The sequence below is a fragment of the Periplaneta americana genome, chromosome 4 (genome assembly GCF_040183065.1).
Source record: "Periplaneta americana isolate PAMFEO1 chromosome 4, P.americana_PAMFEO1_priV1, whole genome shotgun sequence".
Lineage (NCBI taxonomy): Eukaryota > Metazoa > Arthropoda > Insecta > Blattodea > Blattidae > Periplaneta > Periplaneta americana.
Window position 1 is genome coordinate 197,541,203 of NC_091120.1, and position 16,837 is coordinate 197,558,039.

Genomic DNA, 16,837 nt, shown 5'->3' on the forward strand with positions numbered 1-16,837 from the left:
ACGTAAGAAATGGGATAGCTGAAATAATTGAAAGTGTATTAACACTTGCTATATTGAAACCTAATACTTTTAACAAATTTGTAATTTTTATATTAAAATCTACGTAAGAAATGTGATAGCTGAAATAATTGAAAGTGTATTAACACTTGCTATATTGAAACCTAATACTTTTAACAAATTTGTAATTTTTATATTAAAATCAATGTAAGAAATGTGATAGCTGAAATAATTGAAAGTGTATTAACACTTGCTATATTGAAACCTAATACTTTTAACAAATTTGTAATTTTTATATTAAAATCAACGTAAGAAAGGTGATACCTGAAATAATTGAAAGTGTATTAACACTTGCTATATTGAAACCTAATACTTTTAACAAATTTGTAATTTTTATATTAAAATCAACGTAAGAAAGGTGATACCTGAAATAATTGAAAGTGTATTAACACTTGCTATATTGAAACCTAATACTTTTAACAAATTTGTAATTTTTATATTAAAATCAACGTAAGAAAGGTGATAGCTCAAATAATTGAAAGTATATTAACACCTGCTATATTGAAACCTAATACTTTTAACAAATTTGTAATTTTTATATTAAAATCAACGTAAGAAAGGTGATAGCTAAAATAATTGAAAGTGTATTAACACTTGCTATACTGAAACCTAATACTTTTAACAAATTTGTAATTTTTATATTAAAATCAACGTAAGAAAGGTGATAGCTGAAATAATTGAAAGTGTATTAACACTTGCTATACTGAAACCTAATACTTTTAACAAATTTGTAATTTTTATATTAAAATCAACGTAAGAAAGATGATAGCTGAAATAATTGAAAGTGTATTAACACTTGCTATATTGAAACCTAATACTTTTAACAAATTTGTAATTTTTATATTAAAAACAACGTAAGAAAGGTGATAGATGAAATAATTGAAAGTGTATTAACACTTGCTATATTGAAACCTAATACCTTTAACAAATTTGTAATTTTTATATTAAAATCAACGTAAGAAAGGTGATAGCTCAAATAATTGAAAGTGTATTAACACTTGCTATATTGAAACCTAATACTGTTAACAAATTTGTAATTTTTATATTAAATCAACGTAAGAAAGGTGATACCTGAAATAATTGAAAGTGTATTAACACTTGCTATATTGAAACCTAATACTTTTAACAAATTTGTAATTTTTATATTAAAAACAACGTAAGAAAGGTGATAGATGAAATAATTGAAAGTGTATTAACACTTGCTATATTGAAACCTAATACCTTTAACAAATTTGTAATTTTTATATTAAAATCAACGTAAGAAAGGTGATAGCTCAAATAATTGAAAGTGTATTAACACTTGCTATATTGAAACCTAATACTGTTAACAAATTTGTAATTTTTATATTAAATCAACGTAAGAAAGGTGATACCTGAAATAATTGAAAGTGTATTAACACTTGCTATATTGAAACCTAATACTTTTAACAAATTTGTAATTTTTATATTAAAATCAACGTAAGAAAGGTGATAGCTCAAATAATTGAAAGTATATTAACACTTGCTATATTGAAACCTAATACTTTTAACAAATTTGTAATTTTTATATTGTAATTTTTATATTAAAATCAACGTAAGAAAGGTGATACCTGAAATAATTGAAAGTGTATTAACACTTGCTATACTGAAACCTAATACTTTTAACAAATTTGTAATTTTTATATTAAAAACAACGTAAGAAAGGTGATAGATGAAATAATTGAAAGTGTATTAACACTTGCTATATTGAAACCTAATACCTTTAACAAATTTGTAATTTTTATATTAAAATCAACGTAAGAAAGGTGATAGCTCAAATAATTGAAAGTGTATTAACACTTGCTATATTGAAACCTAATACTGTTAACAAATTTGTAATTTTTATATTAAATCAACGTAAGAAAGGTGATACCTGAAATAATTGAAAGTGTATTAACACTTGCTATATTGAAACCTAATACTTTTAACAAATTTGTAATTTTTATATTAAAATCAACGTAAGAAAGGTGATAGCTCAAATAATTGAAAGTATATTAACACTTGCTATATTGAAACCTAATACTTTTAACAAATTTGTAATTTTTATATTAAAATCAACGTAAGAAAGGTGATAGCTCAAATAATTGAAAGTATATTAGCACTTGCTATATTGAAACCTAATACTTTTAACAAATTTGTAATTTTTATATTGTAATTTTTATATTAAAATCAACGTAAGAAAGGTGATACCTGAAATAATTGAAAGTGTATTAACACTTGCTATATTGAAACCTAATACTTTTAACAAATTTGTAATTTTTATATTAAAATCAACGTAAGAAAGGTGATACCTGAAATAATTGAAAGTGTATTAACACTTGCTATATTGAAACCTAATACTTTTAACAAATTTGTAATTTTTATATTAAAATCAACGTAAGAAAGGTGATAGCTCAAATAATTGAAAGTATATTAACACCTGCTATATTGAAACCTAATACTTTTAACAAATTTGTAATTTTTATATTAAAATCTACGTAAGAAATGTGATAGCTGAAATAATTGAAAGTGTATTAACACTTGCTATATTGAAACCTAATACTTTTAACAAATTTGTAATTTTTATATTAAATCAACGTAAGAAATGTGATAGCTGAAATAATTGAAAGTGTATTAACACTTGCTATATTGAAACCTAATACTTTTAACAAATTTGTAATTTTTATATTAAAATCAACGTAAGAAAGGTGATAGCTGAAATAATTGAAAGTGTTAACCTATTCCGATATTTTATTAAATTTGTAATTATTATATTAAAAAATTTGTAATTTTTAAATAATTGAAAGTGTTAACCTATTCTGATATTTAATATAATTAATTACTTATTGTGTATATTGTGTTAGTAAATATAAATAACATAATAAAATTTTCTTTGTGTGTGTTCAGAGGTTTTATTTCAGATTTAAAATTTTTCCATCATTTTATTGGTGTATTCGGTAGCAGCGCAATAAACATTACGGCATTTTGAGATTAAGACTTTGGTTATATGCCGCTTTCACTTTCACTTTTGTTTTTAATTCTCCAGCATCTATTAGTGCTTTCTGGTTGTGCTAACTGATAGCATCACTTTGTCAACAATGTGTTCAGGTTCCTGCCCAGCAACAGTCCTGATATGAAGATTGGTTAATTAATGAAACTCACCCATTTCTAAATCTTCTGGGTGATTGTCTTCCTGCTGACACTTGTCCTTGTCAGGCAGCCCCTGCTCCACAACAAGCTTCAGTGCCTCTCGGCTGAGAACGTAGCCTGCCCCTCCACTCATATAGCCATTCTTCACATACCTCTTGTACCGCAGACCGAAGTACAGGGGCTTTGAGGTATTGTAACCAGACAGCAGGTAACGGAGGTTCTCCACTATTGTGTACCTGGACAGTATTAAAAATGTCAACTCTCTTAAAGTTTCTCTGTGTACATAAGTATCAAGGCCAAATGACTATTGTACGGCATAATAACAGTTTTGACGCGTCAACTGAGCAAGAAAGACCAGAAAAATAAGGTCAGTGAGAGAGGTAAACAAAGGAGACGTTTGAACTCGTCAAGGAGGGGAAGTGAAGAAGATGGGAGCAAGCCTTCAACTAACGGTGTTTTTAAGAGGTAATCAAGGACAGAAGAATAAATTATAGTTTAAGAAATGGGTGTTTAAAAAAGGAAGGTATAAAGAGAAAGACAAAAAACAACGACGCAGAATCAAATAGTATGGGTTTTTCCAGTCAAATCACTTATCATTAATACAGATATTGAACCTTTATGTTGTTACATGAAGTGGTATTTACAAGTTTTGACGAACGTTTTCACCATTAACTATGGCATCTTCAGGTCACAATAAAAGAGAATAAAAAACATATAATGAACACTTAAAATTCAGATAAACACAATCGTTAAAAGGTTAAAAACTTTTTTAACAGGTCTGGTAGGCAATCTAAGCATATGCCATTAAAATTACATGTAGTATAAAGTAAACATCATGAAAACATGGAATGGGCAAAAATCACTGTACTAACTGATACGTGTACATAAATCTGGATGAAGGCATAACATTCTTGAAATACATGTAGGTGCAGTTCACAAAATGATGAAAACATGCTACAATATGTAGGTCGCTCATGCTGCTGTTTATGGGCGTTTGAAATTATAACCAAAATGGTTGAAGAGAGGCTGACGTGAGTCCATTGGTGCAGCAGCACCTACATGTATTTCAAGAATGTTACGCCTTCATCCAGATTTATATACACGTATCAGTTAGTACAGTGATTTTTGCCCATTCCATGTTTTCATGATGTTTACTTTATACTACATGTAATTTTAATGGCATATGCTTAGATTGCCTACCAGACCTGTTAAAAAAGTTTTTAACCTTTTAACGATTGTGTTTATCTGAATTTTAAGTGTTCATTATATGTTTTTTATTCTCTTTTATTATGACCTGAAGATGCCATAGTTAACGGTGAAAACGTTCGTCAAAACTTGTAAATACCACTTCATGTAACAACATAAAGGTTCAATATCTGTATTAATGATAAGTGATTTGACTGGAAAAACCTATACTATTTGATTGATACTACACTTATCGGAACCAACATGCCTTTAAAATTGTTAAAAAAAAATGACGCAAAAGACAAGGGCACAAAATGCACCAGTGAGGAAGAATAAATAGTGGGTAAGGAATGGTGATGTCATAATATTAAATGTAAAGTGAAAACAGGGTAGCAGATATATGAAAGGTGACAGCATAAGGAAATCAAAATGTGTTAGTCAAGGGTAAGGAACAAAAGTAGTGTAGAAAAAAATATAGTGAAAGTGTTCAGAAGATAAGGAGTGTATGAACAAAGGAAAAGTTTAGTAGAGCATGACTGACAGACGGACATTATTGAAAGTGATGTGGGTGATTGAATAGGGAATGGAGAAGGTGCTGTTGTGGGGAGATGAGTTAGGTAAAAATAGGTTATGATGAAGGATGAGTGGAACGGAGAAAAATTCTCTCCGGCTACTGGAACTTTTCTTAGTAACTTACCAGTACGTATATTTTTCCTGGTAAGATAAGATGATATTGCAAAGATTATCATACACTTACGTGTCATCATCTGCCTTGAAGAACCAATCGACATCGTGTAGGTGATGATGGTATATATATTTCATGGCTTCCTTTGTTTTTCCCCATAGAAAATCATACCCTTCCTTTACAGGCAATTTCACTGTTGGGATGGAATCGTCTGCGTGAAAGAAAAATGAATGAGAAGATTAATATATAAACACATCACGAATGGATGTAGAAGAAATTTATAAATTGAATTTGATAGATACACTAATCTAAGCTAAGTTAAGCTAACTAACTTAAATTTACAACAGCAGGAAATAGACAAATGATAGAAAATGAAATCATTCTTAAATGAAAAAATGCTTACATGAAATAAAATTCTGCCTTCTGAAGACGTACATATTTTTTGATTACATACTTTACTACCTTACATATTATATTATTTCAACAATTAATTCTGTTATTGTGTTTTTCTTTAAGCATCTTTGTAAAGTTATAACAAGAAATAAAATTAAGTTCTGCTATTGTATTGTATTGTATTTATTAACATTCCATGGTATTCATACATTGCTTACAGCTAGAATATGGAACAAGTCAAAAAACTTAATGCTATTATAAAGTCTTAATTTATAGTCACAGTCTAGATGAAATATATATAGACGTGATTTACAATATAGTCTACTAGTACAACACAAAGTTTTAGTATCAATTTCAAGAAGTGTTATTGAATGTCATGAATTCACATACAGAATAGAAGGCGTGAGAAATTAGGTACTTCTTTAATCTGGCCCTAAATAATTTTATGTTTAGAGTTTCATTTTTTATATCGATAGGGAGGCTATTAAAAATTGTTACTGCCATATAACGCACTCCTTTTTGATAGCATGATAGACTTGCCGATGGAGTATGAAAGTCATTTTTTGACGTGTACTTATGCTATGAACTGTTGAATTAGTTACAAAGTTTTCACGATTACATACGAGAAAGATTATTAATGAAAATATATACTGACAAGCCATGGGCATTATTTGTAGTTTTTTGAAAATAGTCCTACACGATTCCCTAGATTTGGCACCTACTATTATTCTAATTACTCTTTTTTGTAATAGAAATATATTGTTACTATCTGTGGAATTTCCCCAGAATATTATTCCAAAACTCATTACCGAGTGGAAGTATGCAAAGTATATTGTTTTTAAGATATTGATATTTACTATCTTTTGCATAGATCTAATAGCAAAACAAATTGAATTTAGTTTGGGGGTAATTTCTTTAATATGATTTTTCCAATTTAACACAGTATCGATTTTTAAGCCAAGAAATTTGGTTGTTGTTGTTTCTAATAGGGTTCTATTATTAATTACTGCCCTAGAAATTTGCGACGTTGAATTTGGACAGGATTTAAATTGAATTATGTTAGTTTTGTTACAATTTAATACCAATTTATTGACTGAGAACCAGTCACATATTTTGAAGAGAATTTCCTCTGTTGAAGATTGGAATGTGTTGGAGTTATTGGCTGTATTGTGTTTTATCTACTCTATTGGCATTTCTGTTTATAGTTTATTCCTTTAAGTAACTTTATAAAGTTATAATAAGAAATAAAATACCGATAGGTCAAACTCAAGAATCTGGTTCTACATATAACCAGCTAGTACACTCTACATAATATAACTAAGGCAATGGTCGCAAAGATTACGTCATATAAAATGCAGCCCACAATACACAGCAAAGGGTAAGGTGGGAGGAGGAGGATACCCGAACTGTTTAATGTTGATTGAACAAGTGATGACTAAGGAGAGGGCGATCACTCCTGCTTATATATTAAGGGGTTGACTTGCGAGTCGTGAAATGCCGACCACTGAACTCAGAAAAAGAAGTGTCTACTTACCAGCATGTGCACTCATAAACAGCAAAATATTGCATCTTTTCCCCCAGGTGACCTTCACATGGCGAGCCTTATGAAAAGTTTTCGGACTAGTCAAGATCGTACATAGGACTCGAACCTTCCTCGCTATTTTCTCTGCTACTACATTTTCACCTGTGAATAACAATATTAATTAGGGTTGGACGGGGTAAAATGAGACACACAAAAAGTAGGGTAGACAGAATATTTCCTTAGAATATTAAAAGTGATGTAGAAATGTATAATAATAATAATAATAATAATAATAATAATAATAATAATAATAATAATACAACAGCACAAGGCCAATTACAGTTTTGCACGATACAAAACAGAACAAAACAACAAATGATGATGAGAATGAATGATAGAAAATGGCAATGAGATGAAATACAAACAATATAATGGTCTACATCAATCATTGATCAAATAATAATTATAAAATTATAAAATTAGTACAATGAGAATTGAAATAATGGAATGGTCTACATGAATCAATAGACCAAATGCAAGAAATATATAGACAAATAATTATTAAAATTAGATCAGTGAGTTAAAATTCAAAGATATACTACACATTAAATGGATCCAAGTTGAATCCATGCAAATTAGCAACACAATAATAATAATAATAATAATAATAATAATAATAATAATAATAATAATAATATTAAACTGCCCCCCATTGAGGGTAGCCCTTACGGACTCAGTATATCCTCAAAAAAAATTATTATACATATGTAAACATAGATATTAAATTTTAAAGAAGAAAACAAAGAAAAGGGAGTGAAAAATTACAATTGCTATTAATGTGGCACCATGTGATTAATTAGGATTTGGCAGGATTTTTTAACACAATTATCATAATGTCATCCCTCAGAGATGTTGGCAGAGCAAACTGCCGTCAAAATTCTTCGAAAAAAGCTGGTATAGTCCCTCGAGCACCTATGAGCAAGCCGAATACCTCAACGTGAATTAAGGCATATTTCAGCTTGAAATAGTTGACTGTAGGCTCATAGATCGACTTCTTCTCAAGGTGGACCTCGGCTGACTGATAACATTCTACTTCAAAACGTATCGTGGGGTCCACAATGATGCCCTGTTTAGTGTACGCTAAAATATCTACTCTTCTCGTTGACCCATTTTCAGCTAGACAGGAGATTTCTTCTTCTACTATCCAGCCCTTATTTCTTCATGCGGCAGCAATTTTGGATATTACAAGATGATGTCTAAAGTTTCCCAAGAGCAATCCCTGTTCACAAAATCCTAAGACTGTGCTAAAGTTTTAATTCATAGTTCCGTGAGTTCGCAAATGTAAGCAGCAACTAGTGGGGAGACTAGCTGCAGGTCTGCTGAGAGGAAGACTGGGAATTTTCGCTGGGGCTCTGCCTTTCTGTCTCTCTCATATATATATATATATATATATATATATATATATATATATATATATATATATATTCGCGTAATCGGTATAGCACTGGCTTTCTGTGTCCGAGGTTGCAATGGCATTTAAGTGTCCTTAAATGCGACAAGCTCATGTAAGTAGATTTACTGACATGTAAAAGAACTCCTGCGGGACAAAATTTTTGCACACTGATATAAACTCGGCAGTTGAGAGCGTCGTTAAATAAAACATAATTTAATTTATATATCAGTGACGAAACTCTTACGAGACTTTTGAGACATAGCCTACCCAAAAAATGTGAGTTATTAATCCAAGTAACAGTAGGCCTATAGGTTTGTAATAACGAGTATCATAACACTTGGTTGCACTCCAGTCCTTCCATATATTAAGTTCTTTATTGATAATCATTCCAGAATGCAGAGTTCATTGCGAGACTTGCAGCGGAAGCCTCTAATTATTATTATTGTTATTATTATTGTTATTGTTATTATTATTGTTATTATTATTATTATTATTATTATTATGATCATCATTATCAGTATTTTTCTTCTCGAGCAAAAGGTGGTGGAATTATGTGTAGAATTATTATAGTGAACAGAGAGATGATTATTGTCCAGTGCAAGAAAATTTTGTCAATAATTGATTAAATGGCTATCTTATTCGTGTTAATTGTGTAAGCATGTGCGGCTTACAGCTGTTTCGGTGCTTCTTCACACCATCCTCAGAGCCTACTAGATCTCGGCGTCATCTCGAACTTCGCTGCCTGTTGTGTGAGTGCATTCGATTGTTGAAAAGTGTTGAAATGTGGTGTCAAATAGTGTATGTGTTGAGAATTTGATCAGGGTGTGTTTTAGTGTGTCTATATTTCATATTGTTCTAGTGTGTTGAGTTTTTGGGTTGTATGTGTAGGATTTCCATGTCTGTGTTTATGTTATTGTATGTATGGTTAGCATTAGTTATGTGTTCGGCATAAGTACATGTACTGTGTCCTCTGGTTATTGCTTTAATGTGTTCTTTGTATCGAGTTTGGAATGATCTGCCTGTCTGTTCAATGTAGAAACTGTCGCAAGTATTGCATGTGAGTTTGTATACGCCTGTGTGGTCGTATTTATTTGTTTTTGTTGTTTGTGTGTTGAGATGTCTTTGTAGTGTGTTTTCTGTTCTGTATGCTATGTTGTATTTCTGTTTTCTGAATGAGGATGCGATCTTGTGTGTGTTTTTGTTTTCGTATGTTAGTGTGATGTATTTCTTGTGTTCTTGTGTTTGTGTTGTGTTTTGGTGTTTGTTGAGTTTTTGTCGTTTTTAACTCCCTTTTGTCCAACTTCAAGACTTTCAAGGTCTAAGCAGAGTTAAAAGAAAAATTATGTTAAAACATAATTCTTAACACATTTCTCGGTTCCAAGAAGAAAAATACAACAAACGACGTTCCTGATTGTTATTGTTACTGTTCTTGTTATAGGTTCTTGCATCTACATTCAACTTGAAGTTTACTGCTGTTTCATCATTTACTGTAATTCCAACCAGATTACTAATACTAAAAGAATTATGTTAGTATTTTGTTTAATTTCAACTCTCATAAACCTAAACAAACCTTTATACTAGCCTTTATGATATGGTTCATCAGGACTGTGGCTTCCAAACAGTTCAACAGTAGGCCATCCCTCCTCTTCTCTAAGGTAATTGAACGAAAGCACCAACCTGCAAGACAATAATAGTTATTTACGATAAGAGTACCGTAACGTTTCATATTACAATACGAGATTGGAAGGTTATCAAACGAAGCCACAGGCAGTTTTATCCACTTTCATAAAAAATTAATTTTTTAATAAAAATAAGTCTAAACGTATTATTTTTATGTTTCTTCCCGTGAGAGGCGATTCGTTTATGTTTATTTTATTTGTTTATTAGTTTTGAACACGATAGGTTTTTGTTTATAACAGAAGAACAGCAGTACTAGGAGAAATAAACAAACATTGTTAAAATGAGTTCAAACGAAAATTCAGAAACTGAAAATGTTGCAAATTCTGCAATTTAATGTGTAGTACCATCAAAAACTCGCAAAAATGTCATAACTGATAACCCATTTTCGCACTTTCGACTATTCAGTCTTCTGTAGCATCGTCAACAAATCCAGATTAATGCTAGAACATCACATTTAAGAAATCGTCAATTGTTATATTGTAAAAAACCAAACACTTCATCACATAAAAATTCACCAGTGTTAAAAATGTGTTCAAATTTCAATGAAATATGTAAAACATGGGATCTAGATTTCTGCATTTCTTACATGGAATACAAACATTTTCTTATTAATATACTGAAGGTAGTTGATTTTATATAATATTGCTATTTGTTATTCTGTAATTTGCCAATTATAGCTACATTTTACATTTTTGGTTATGATATCTATACTTAACTATTTTCCATTTATTTTATTTTGTACTAGCCGTACCTGTGCGCTCCGCTGCACCCGTTAGAAATAAATATAAAGTAATTACATAATTAAAATAGGACATTTGATCCAGGGAACATTCGTGTTTGATAGAAGGATAAATCGTTTATTATGTTATTTAATTTAAATTGTATTAAAAAAAATTAAAATGCGACCATTTTGACCCAGAGCCCACTCATTTGGTCATAAAAATTATTTTAGGAAATACAGGAAACGAATGTACAAAATAGCCTATCAGGTTTTCTGTGCATAAGAAGCTATTTTAATCTTACCTGTCCTCGATTCACTCAGAAGTTACTGTAATAACATTATAGCATTATGTCCATCTAGAGAAACTACACTTTCCAATGGTGAATTAATAATTAATTATACAAATCGGTTAATTTAGCTTCCGATATTACTTCATACAAACACAGAAACATTGTCTGTAGGCTATTTTCATAGCTTTCGAGTGTTGCTGTCCAAGGCCCCTTATAGACGAAGTCATTTGTTTTTTATTTCATTACACCGCCTTAGATGGCGTTGTTATTGTCATTTTGAAATTCATTTATCTCATTAAATATCAGTCCTATCAAAATTTTGCAAAGCATAAAACTTATCGGAAATTATTTTTAAAGAAACTTTTGTTACGTAATATTTTTCATGAAAATTAATAATAAGAGAGATATTTCGATTTATTTCATTCAAGCCCCCTTATAACCCCCCTTTTAAATAAAATATTTTGAATGCCATATAGCCTAAATTCTAAGTTACAACGAACTTAATTTATATTCTAATTTTCATATAAATCGGTTCAGCCATTATTGCGTGAAAAGGTAACAAAGATCCAGACAGACAGACAGACATACAAACAAACATTTCAAAAAAGCGATTTTCGGTTTCAGGGTGGTTAATTATATATGTTAGGACCAATTATTTTTGGAAAATCGAAAATTACCAGAAAAATTTCGTCTACAGATTTATTATTAGTATAGATTTTTCATTTATATCTATATCTGTGTCTTTTATTTAGGTAGTATCTATTTGTCTGTTCTTTTTTTTTTTTTTTCCCTTTTCTCATTTTTCATTTTAATTTGTATTTACACTTGTATCCTGCATTTGTATCTGTTTCATCTCTTTTTTCATGTTATATGCAATTCTATGTTTTTTCTAAACGCATATATCTGTACTGTCTATTGTAATTGGGGCTTTGCCCTGTTATAGGCATAAATAAAAAAATAAATAAATAAATAAATAAAATTCCAGGAATTAATACAACAAAATTGTGAATGTATTGTTGTTAATGTTTATATAAAATAAAATCAATTCCATTTGATTTAATTTAATGTGTGGTTCACATTACGCAACAAGTTAGGTAAAGCAATATCATTACCTAACTAGTTGCGTACCAGTAATGAATGTGTTTACAACTATTGTATGCCACCAAGACGAGATTTTTCATACAGCTGTTTTTTTATTATTATTGAAGAAATGGTAATATTCCCTTAACTTTAATGTCAATCTTATATAAGATGTTTTGATAATTCAAAGGTTATTGGAGGAGAGTTGCTCATCAGAAAAGAAGAGAGACTGCTAGACTTATTAGAATTATCTTGTGATTCGAGCTTAAAAATCGAGTTTCCTGCAATGTCCCTGTTGTAATCTCAGTTGCACGCTCCAACCGTATATCCCAATGACTTCCACACTGCAATACAGCACTTAATGTGACTTGTATTAGCATACTTTTATAAGAGTACATTTTCTGCTGTGTTCTTCTTGAAGAACAAATATAAAGTAAACTTTGCGTTGAGGTAAGCTTATGACTTAATTCAATTCAATTCAATTCAATACAATTTATTTGGCCATTAGACATACAGTTTTAGGCTTCGTCAGAATACATTGAAAACACATATAAATATATTTAAAAAAACACTAATAAAAGAAACAGTAAAATTTAAGTAATTAGAGCGATCGGTTTGGAAGTAAATCCCGAAAAGACAAAGTATATGATTATGTCTTGTGACCAGAATATTGTACGAAATGGAAATATAAAAATTGGAGATTTATCCTTCGAAGAGGTGGAAAAATTCAAATATCTTGGAGCAACAGTAACAAATATAAATGACACTCGGGAGGAAATTAAACTCAGAATAAATATGGGAAATGCGTGTTATTATTCGGTTGAGAAGCTCTTATCATCCAGTCTGCTGTCGAAAAATCTGAAAGTTAGAATTTATAAAACAGTTATATTACCGGTTCTTTTGTATGGTTGTGAAACTTGGACTCTCACTCTGAGAGAGGAACATAGGTTCAGGATGTTTGAGAATAAGGTGCTTAGGAAAATATTTGGGGCTAAGCGGGATGAAGTTACAGGAGAATGGAGAAAGTTACACAACACAGAACTGCACGCATTGTATTCTTCACCTGACATAATTAGGAACATTAAATCCAGACGTTTGAGATGGGCAGGGCATGTAGCACGTATGGGCGAATCCAGAAATGCATATAGAGTGTTAGTTGGGAGACCGGAGGGAAAAAGACCTTTAGGGAGGCCGAGACGTAGATGGGAGGATAATATTAAAATGGATTTGAGGGAGGTGGGATATGATGATAGAGACTGGATTAATCTTGCACAGGATAGGGACCGCTGGCGGGCTTATGTGAGGGCGGCAATGAACCTTCGGGTTCCTTAAAAGCCATTTGTAAGTAAGTAAGTAAGTATGTATGTATGTATGTATTTATTAGCCATCAGAATACAAGGATTCATGGCATCGTCAGATAACATTACATGTTAATATAATAGTAATGTAAACAAATACAATAGTAATGACAACAATTATAATTACAACATAATAATAATCACTTTCTAACATTGTATATTTTATTATAATGACAATCTTGGCAGTTTGTGCTTCTATCAGGTACATGAAGAGGAAGGTAAGGAGCAGTAAACAGGGAAAACAACAGCAATCAATAACAGTATATAAAATAGAGATTGTTACATTTCCTGTTCAAGATTTAAATTTAGGTACTCGTTTATGCTCAGTGGCATGTGCTTCAACAGTATATTTTTTACCGATTTCTTGAAAATTTTTTGGGTACACTTCCTGATATGTAAGGGGAGCTTGTATAATTTACAACCATTATGAGATATACTGTTAAGACTTCTGGTAAGCTTGTGGTATTTTAAATGCATATACTGGAAGTTCTAGTGTTGTAGTCATGGTATTCAGAGTTTAGTATAAACTGTTTTGCATTCTGATAGATGTAACAAACTGTTTCTAGTACGTAGATACAGGTAGTCTATTGAGCTCTTTAAAAATGCCTCTGCTCTCAGTCCGTATTGGAACTTGTTTCATGATTTTTATTATTCTCTTCTGCAATTTTAGTATCTGTAAGGATTTTGATGATGAGCCCCAAATGATTATGCCATATGCAATAACTGAGTGTACATAACCATAGTATATTGACAATAGAAGCTTCAGGGGCGATATTTTGGTTAAGATACGTAAGACATAACATAATCTGGACAATTTTTCATTCAAGAGTTGTACATGATATTCCCATGTTAGATTTGAGTCAATGTACAATGTATGCCTAGGAACTTTGTATAACTTTCTTCCTTCAAAATGAATGAATGAAAACAATGAAAACATGAAATAATTTGAAACTTTTAAATTGAAGAAAACTAACTAAATTGCAATTAAACTTACCAGTATTTATTAAAATACAATTTCATACAAATTTGTGTTGAAAAACTCAGCAACAGAATAAAAAGGATTATTTAATAACCAATTGTAAAATCTAGTTTTGAAGCTATTGATTGGTAATTTATAATATTGACTTGGGAGCTTATTATATAATTTCATCCCCATAATTAAAAAGTTTGTGTTGCTCTTGTGTAATCTTAGAAAATAGAGTATCTACAATTGAGCCAGATTTCACAAAGTAACATCAACCATCCCATTGATAACCTTATGCTAAGACTAAAGAACTGGTTTCATATTTCACAACAAACACAACATGATATAACGTAAAATAACTTTATATTTATGTATTTTCAGATTATATTCAAAAGGTAAAACTGAAATTTAGTATGCTGTCAATTAATTAAGGAAGTTTAATTCACTGTTTTATGCAATTTTTTTTATGAGTAGTGTTAGAATTTTGCCTTTTTGCCTATTTCATTTATCGCATGGTTTCATAGAATATTAATAGATAAACATACAGAGCGTTCGCCTACGGGTGGGACCAGGAAAGCGGCCTGCCTGCGGTGTCACTTGCGGGAATCGTCTATCCTTAAGCTTCCGCTTTCTATACTATATTCTGCAGGGTTTTAATTTTAAAAGTTTAGCAGCAGTAAGGACTGATGTTTTTGAAACACTAATTTCCTGTGAAACACGTCTTAGAGATTTATTAGGAAAGCGTATAAATGATGCACTGATTTCATCAATTTTTTCTTCTGTCAATACTCTTTGTTTTCGCTTAGGAATTGTAGCATTTATCGACCCTGTTGTCCTTAATTTGTTAACAAGACGTCTAACAGTTTCTCTACCCTGAATTGGAGCAGCCGGATATTTCACTTCAAATTGCCTACGCACCTCTCTACATGACTCTGTTTTCACATATGCATCATACATAAAAACTCTTTGTTCAAGCGTGGATTTTGCATTTTGCATTGTTAACAAAGTTTACACACGCTGAATATTTAAGCAACTGTGTCAAGAAACTGCACTGTACGTGTTAAATACTGCAACATCTGGCTCACAACTGATAACTTGTCGAACTTGATGTTCTTGATTGCCCAGCGTGTCTCAACAACTGCGTGCACAAAGCGGTGTATCAGTACATGCCGCTTTCCTGGCCTCACCCGTAGGCGAACGCTCTGTATTTTAGAATGCTGATAGCTGATTTTTATTGCGCCTATATTTGCCTATTTTGAGGATTAGGGTCTATGATAGTCTTATTATACAGTTTATGTTATAAAATGTTTTCAGGACGAACTGATCTTGGTAACTGGGGAGGGGGGGGGGGAAGATAGAATATTTGTATACGAGATGTTAATAATGTCCAATAATTGGATTATTTTTTTATGTTATCTATAGGTACCAGAGTCGGTGGACACCCACGGACTCTGATTTATACTCGCTTTTAACATCTCTGGTCATATCACAAGTTTAACTTTTGGATGAAATCCGAAGGCCTGTGTACTATTCTTGAGACTGGGTCTATTGTTATGGACTATATGGCGTCTGTAAATCAAATACCTTACTATAATAATACCGGACAGCTAGCAATTTTACGTGCGAACGACGCTGGTGCTGCTACCTAGGCGGCCGGTGTGGTGATACTCGTGAAACAAGCTGTAATCAACTGCAATGTATATTGTTGCTGGGCTAGTTAATAGTTTTATTAATTAAGGCTGTGTTAAAATGTCAGGGTGTATATGTGCTTTTTATAATTGCTACAAAATTACAGCATTACAAATTTCTCCAAATCGTACTTTCGATTTCCGAGGGATCATAAAATGTGAGTCAATAACATTCTTTAGTAGGCCTAATTCCTTCGTCTTTGTGTTGATAGAAAAATACAAATTGGCTTTTTTATCTAGATCTAATAAATGAATAGAAGTTAAAATGTATCGGAAATTTTAAGGTTTTATCAAATTAAGTTTTTTTGTTGTCCACATGCCTTTACTAATTATTACAAGCATCAGATTACTACCAATTTTATCTTTGCAGTTGTCAGCAATGCGTATATAAAGCATTATTGTAAATTCATTCCTAATATCAGAATTGATTTTGTCTCACTAAACCAAAGAAAAAATATGTAACAATTAATTACGGAAAGTAATATGAAGTATGCAATATTTCTCATAATTTGCAGTTTTGATATAAGATAATAATTTTACATTAAATATTATTCAACATTTCTTAAGTGTTTCATATATAATTCCACATTAGGAACTCACGTTAGTATCTTCTG

General features: G+C 31.0%; 1 protein-coding gene across 1 annotated transcript in view; it reads right to left on the reverse strand.

The window, feature by feature from the left end:
* Positions 1-16,837, reverse strand: part of LOC138698556 (glycoprotein-N-acetylgalactosamine 3-beta-galactosyltransferase 1-like) — a 29,241-nt gene that overhangs the window by 6,067 nt on the left and 6,337 nt on the right. Inside the window, exons 3-6 of the mRNA XM_069824568.1 lie at positions 10,025-10,119; positions 7,002-7,151; positions 5,147-5,285; positions 3,217-3,440 (exon numbers count right to left, since the gene is read on the reverse strand). Of these exons, the coding sequence (XP_069680669.1) occupies positions 3,217-3,440; positions 5,147-5,285; positions 7,002-7,151; positions 10,025-10,119 (608 nt within the window). The remainder of the gene's footprint in view (positions 1-3,216; positions 3,441-5,146; positions 5,286-7,001; positions 7,152-10,024; positions 10,120-16,837) is intronic.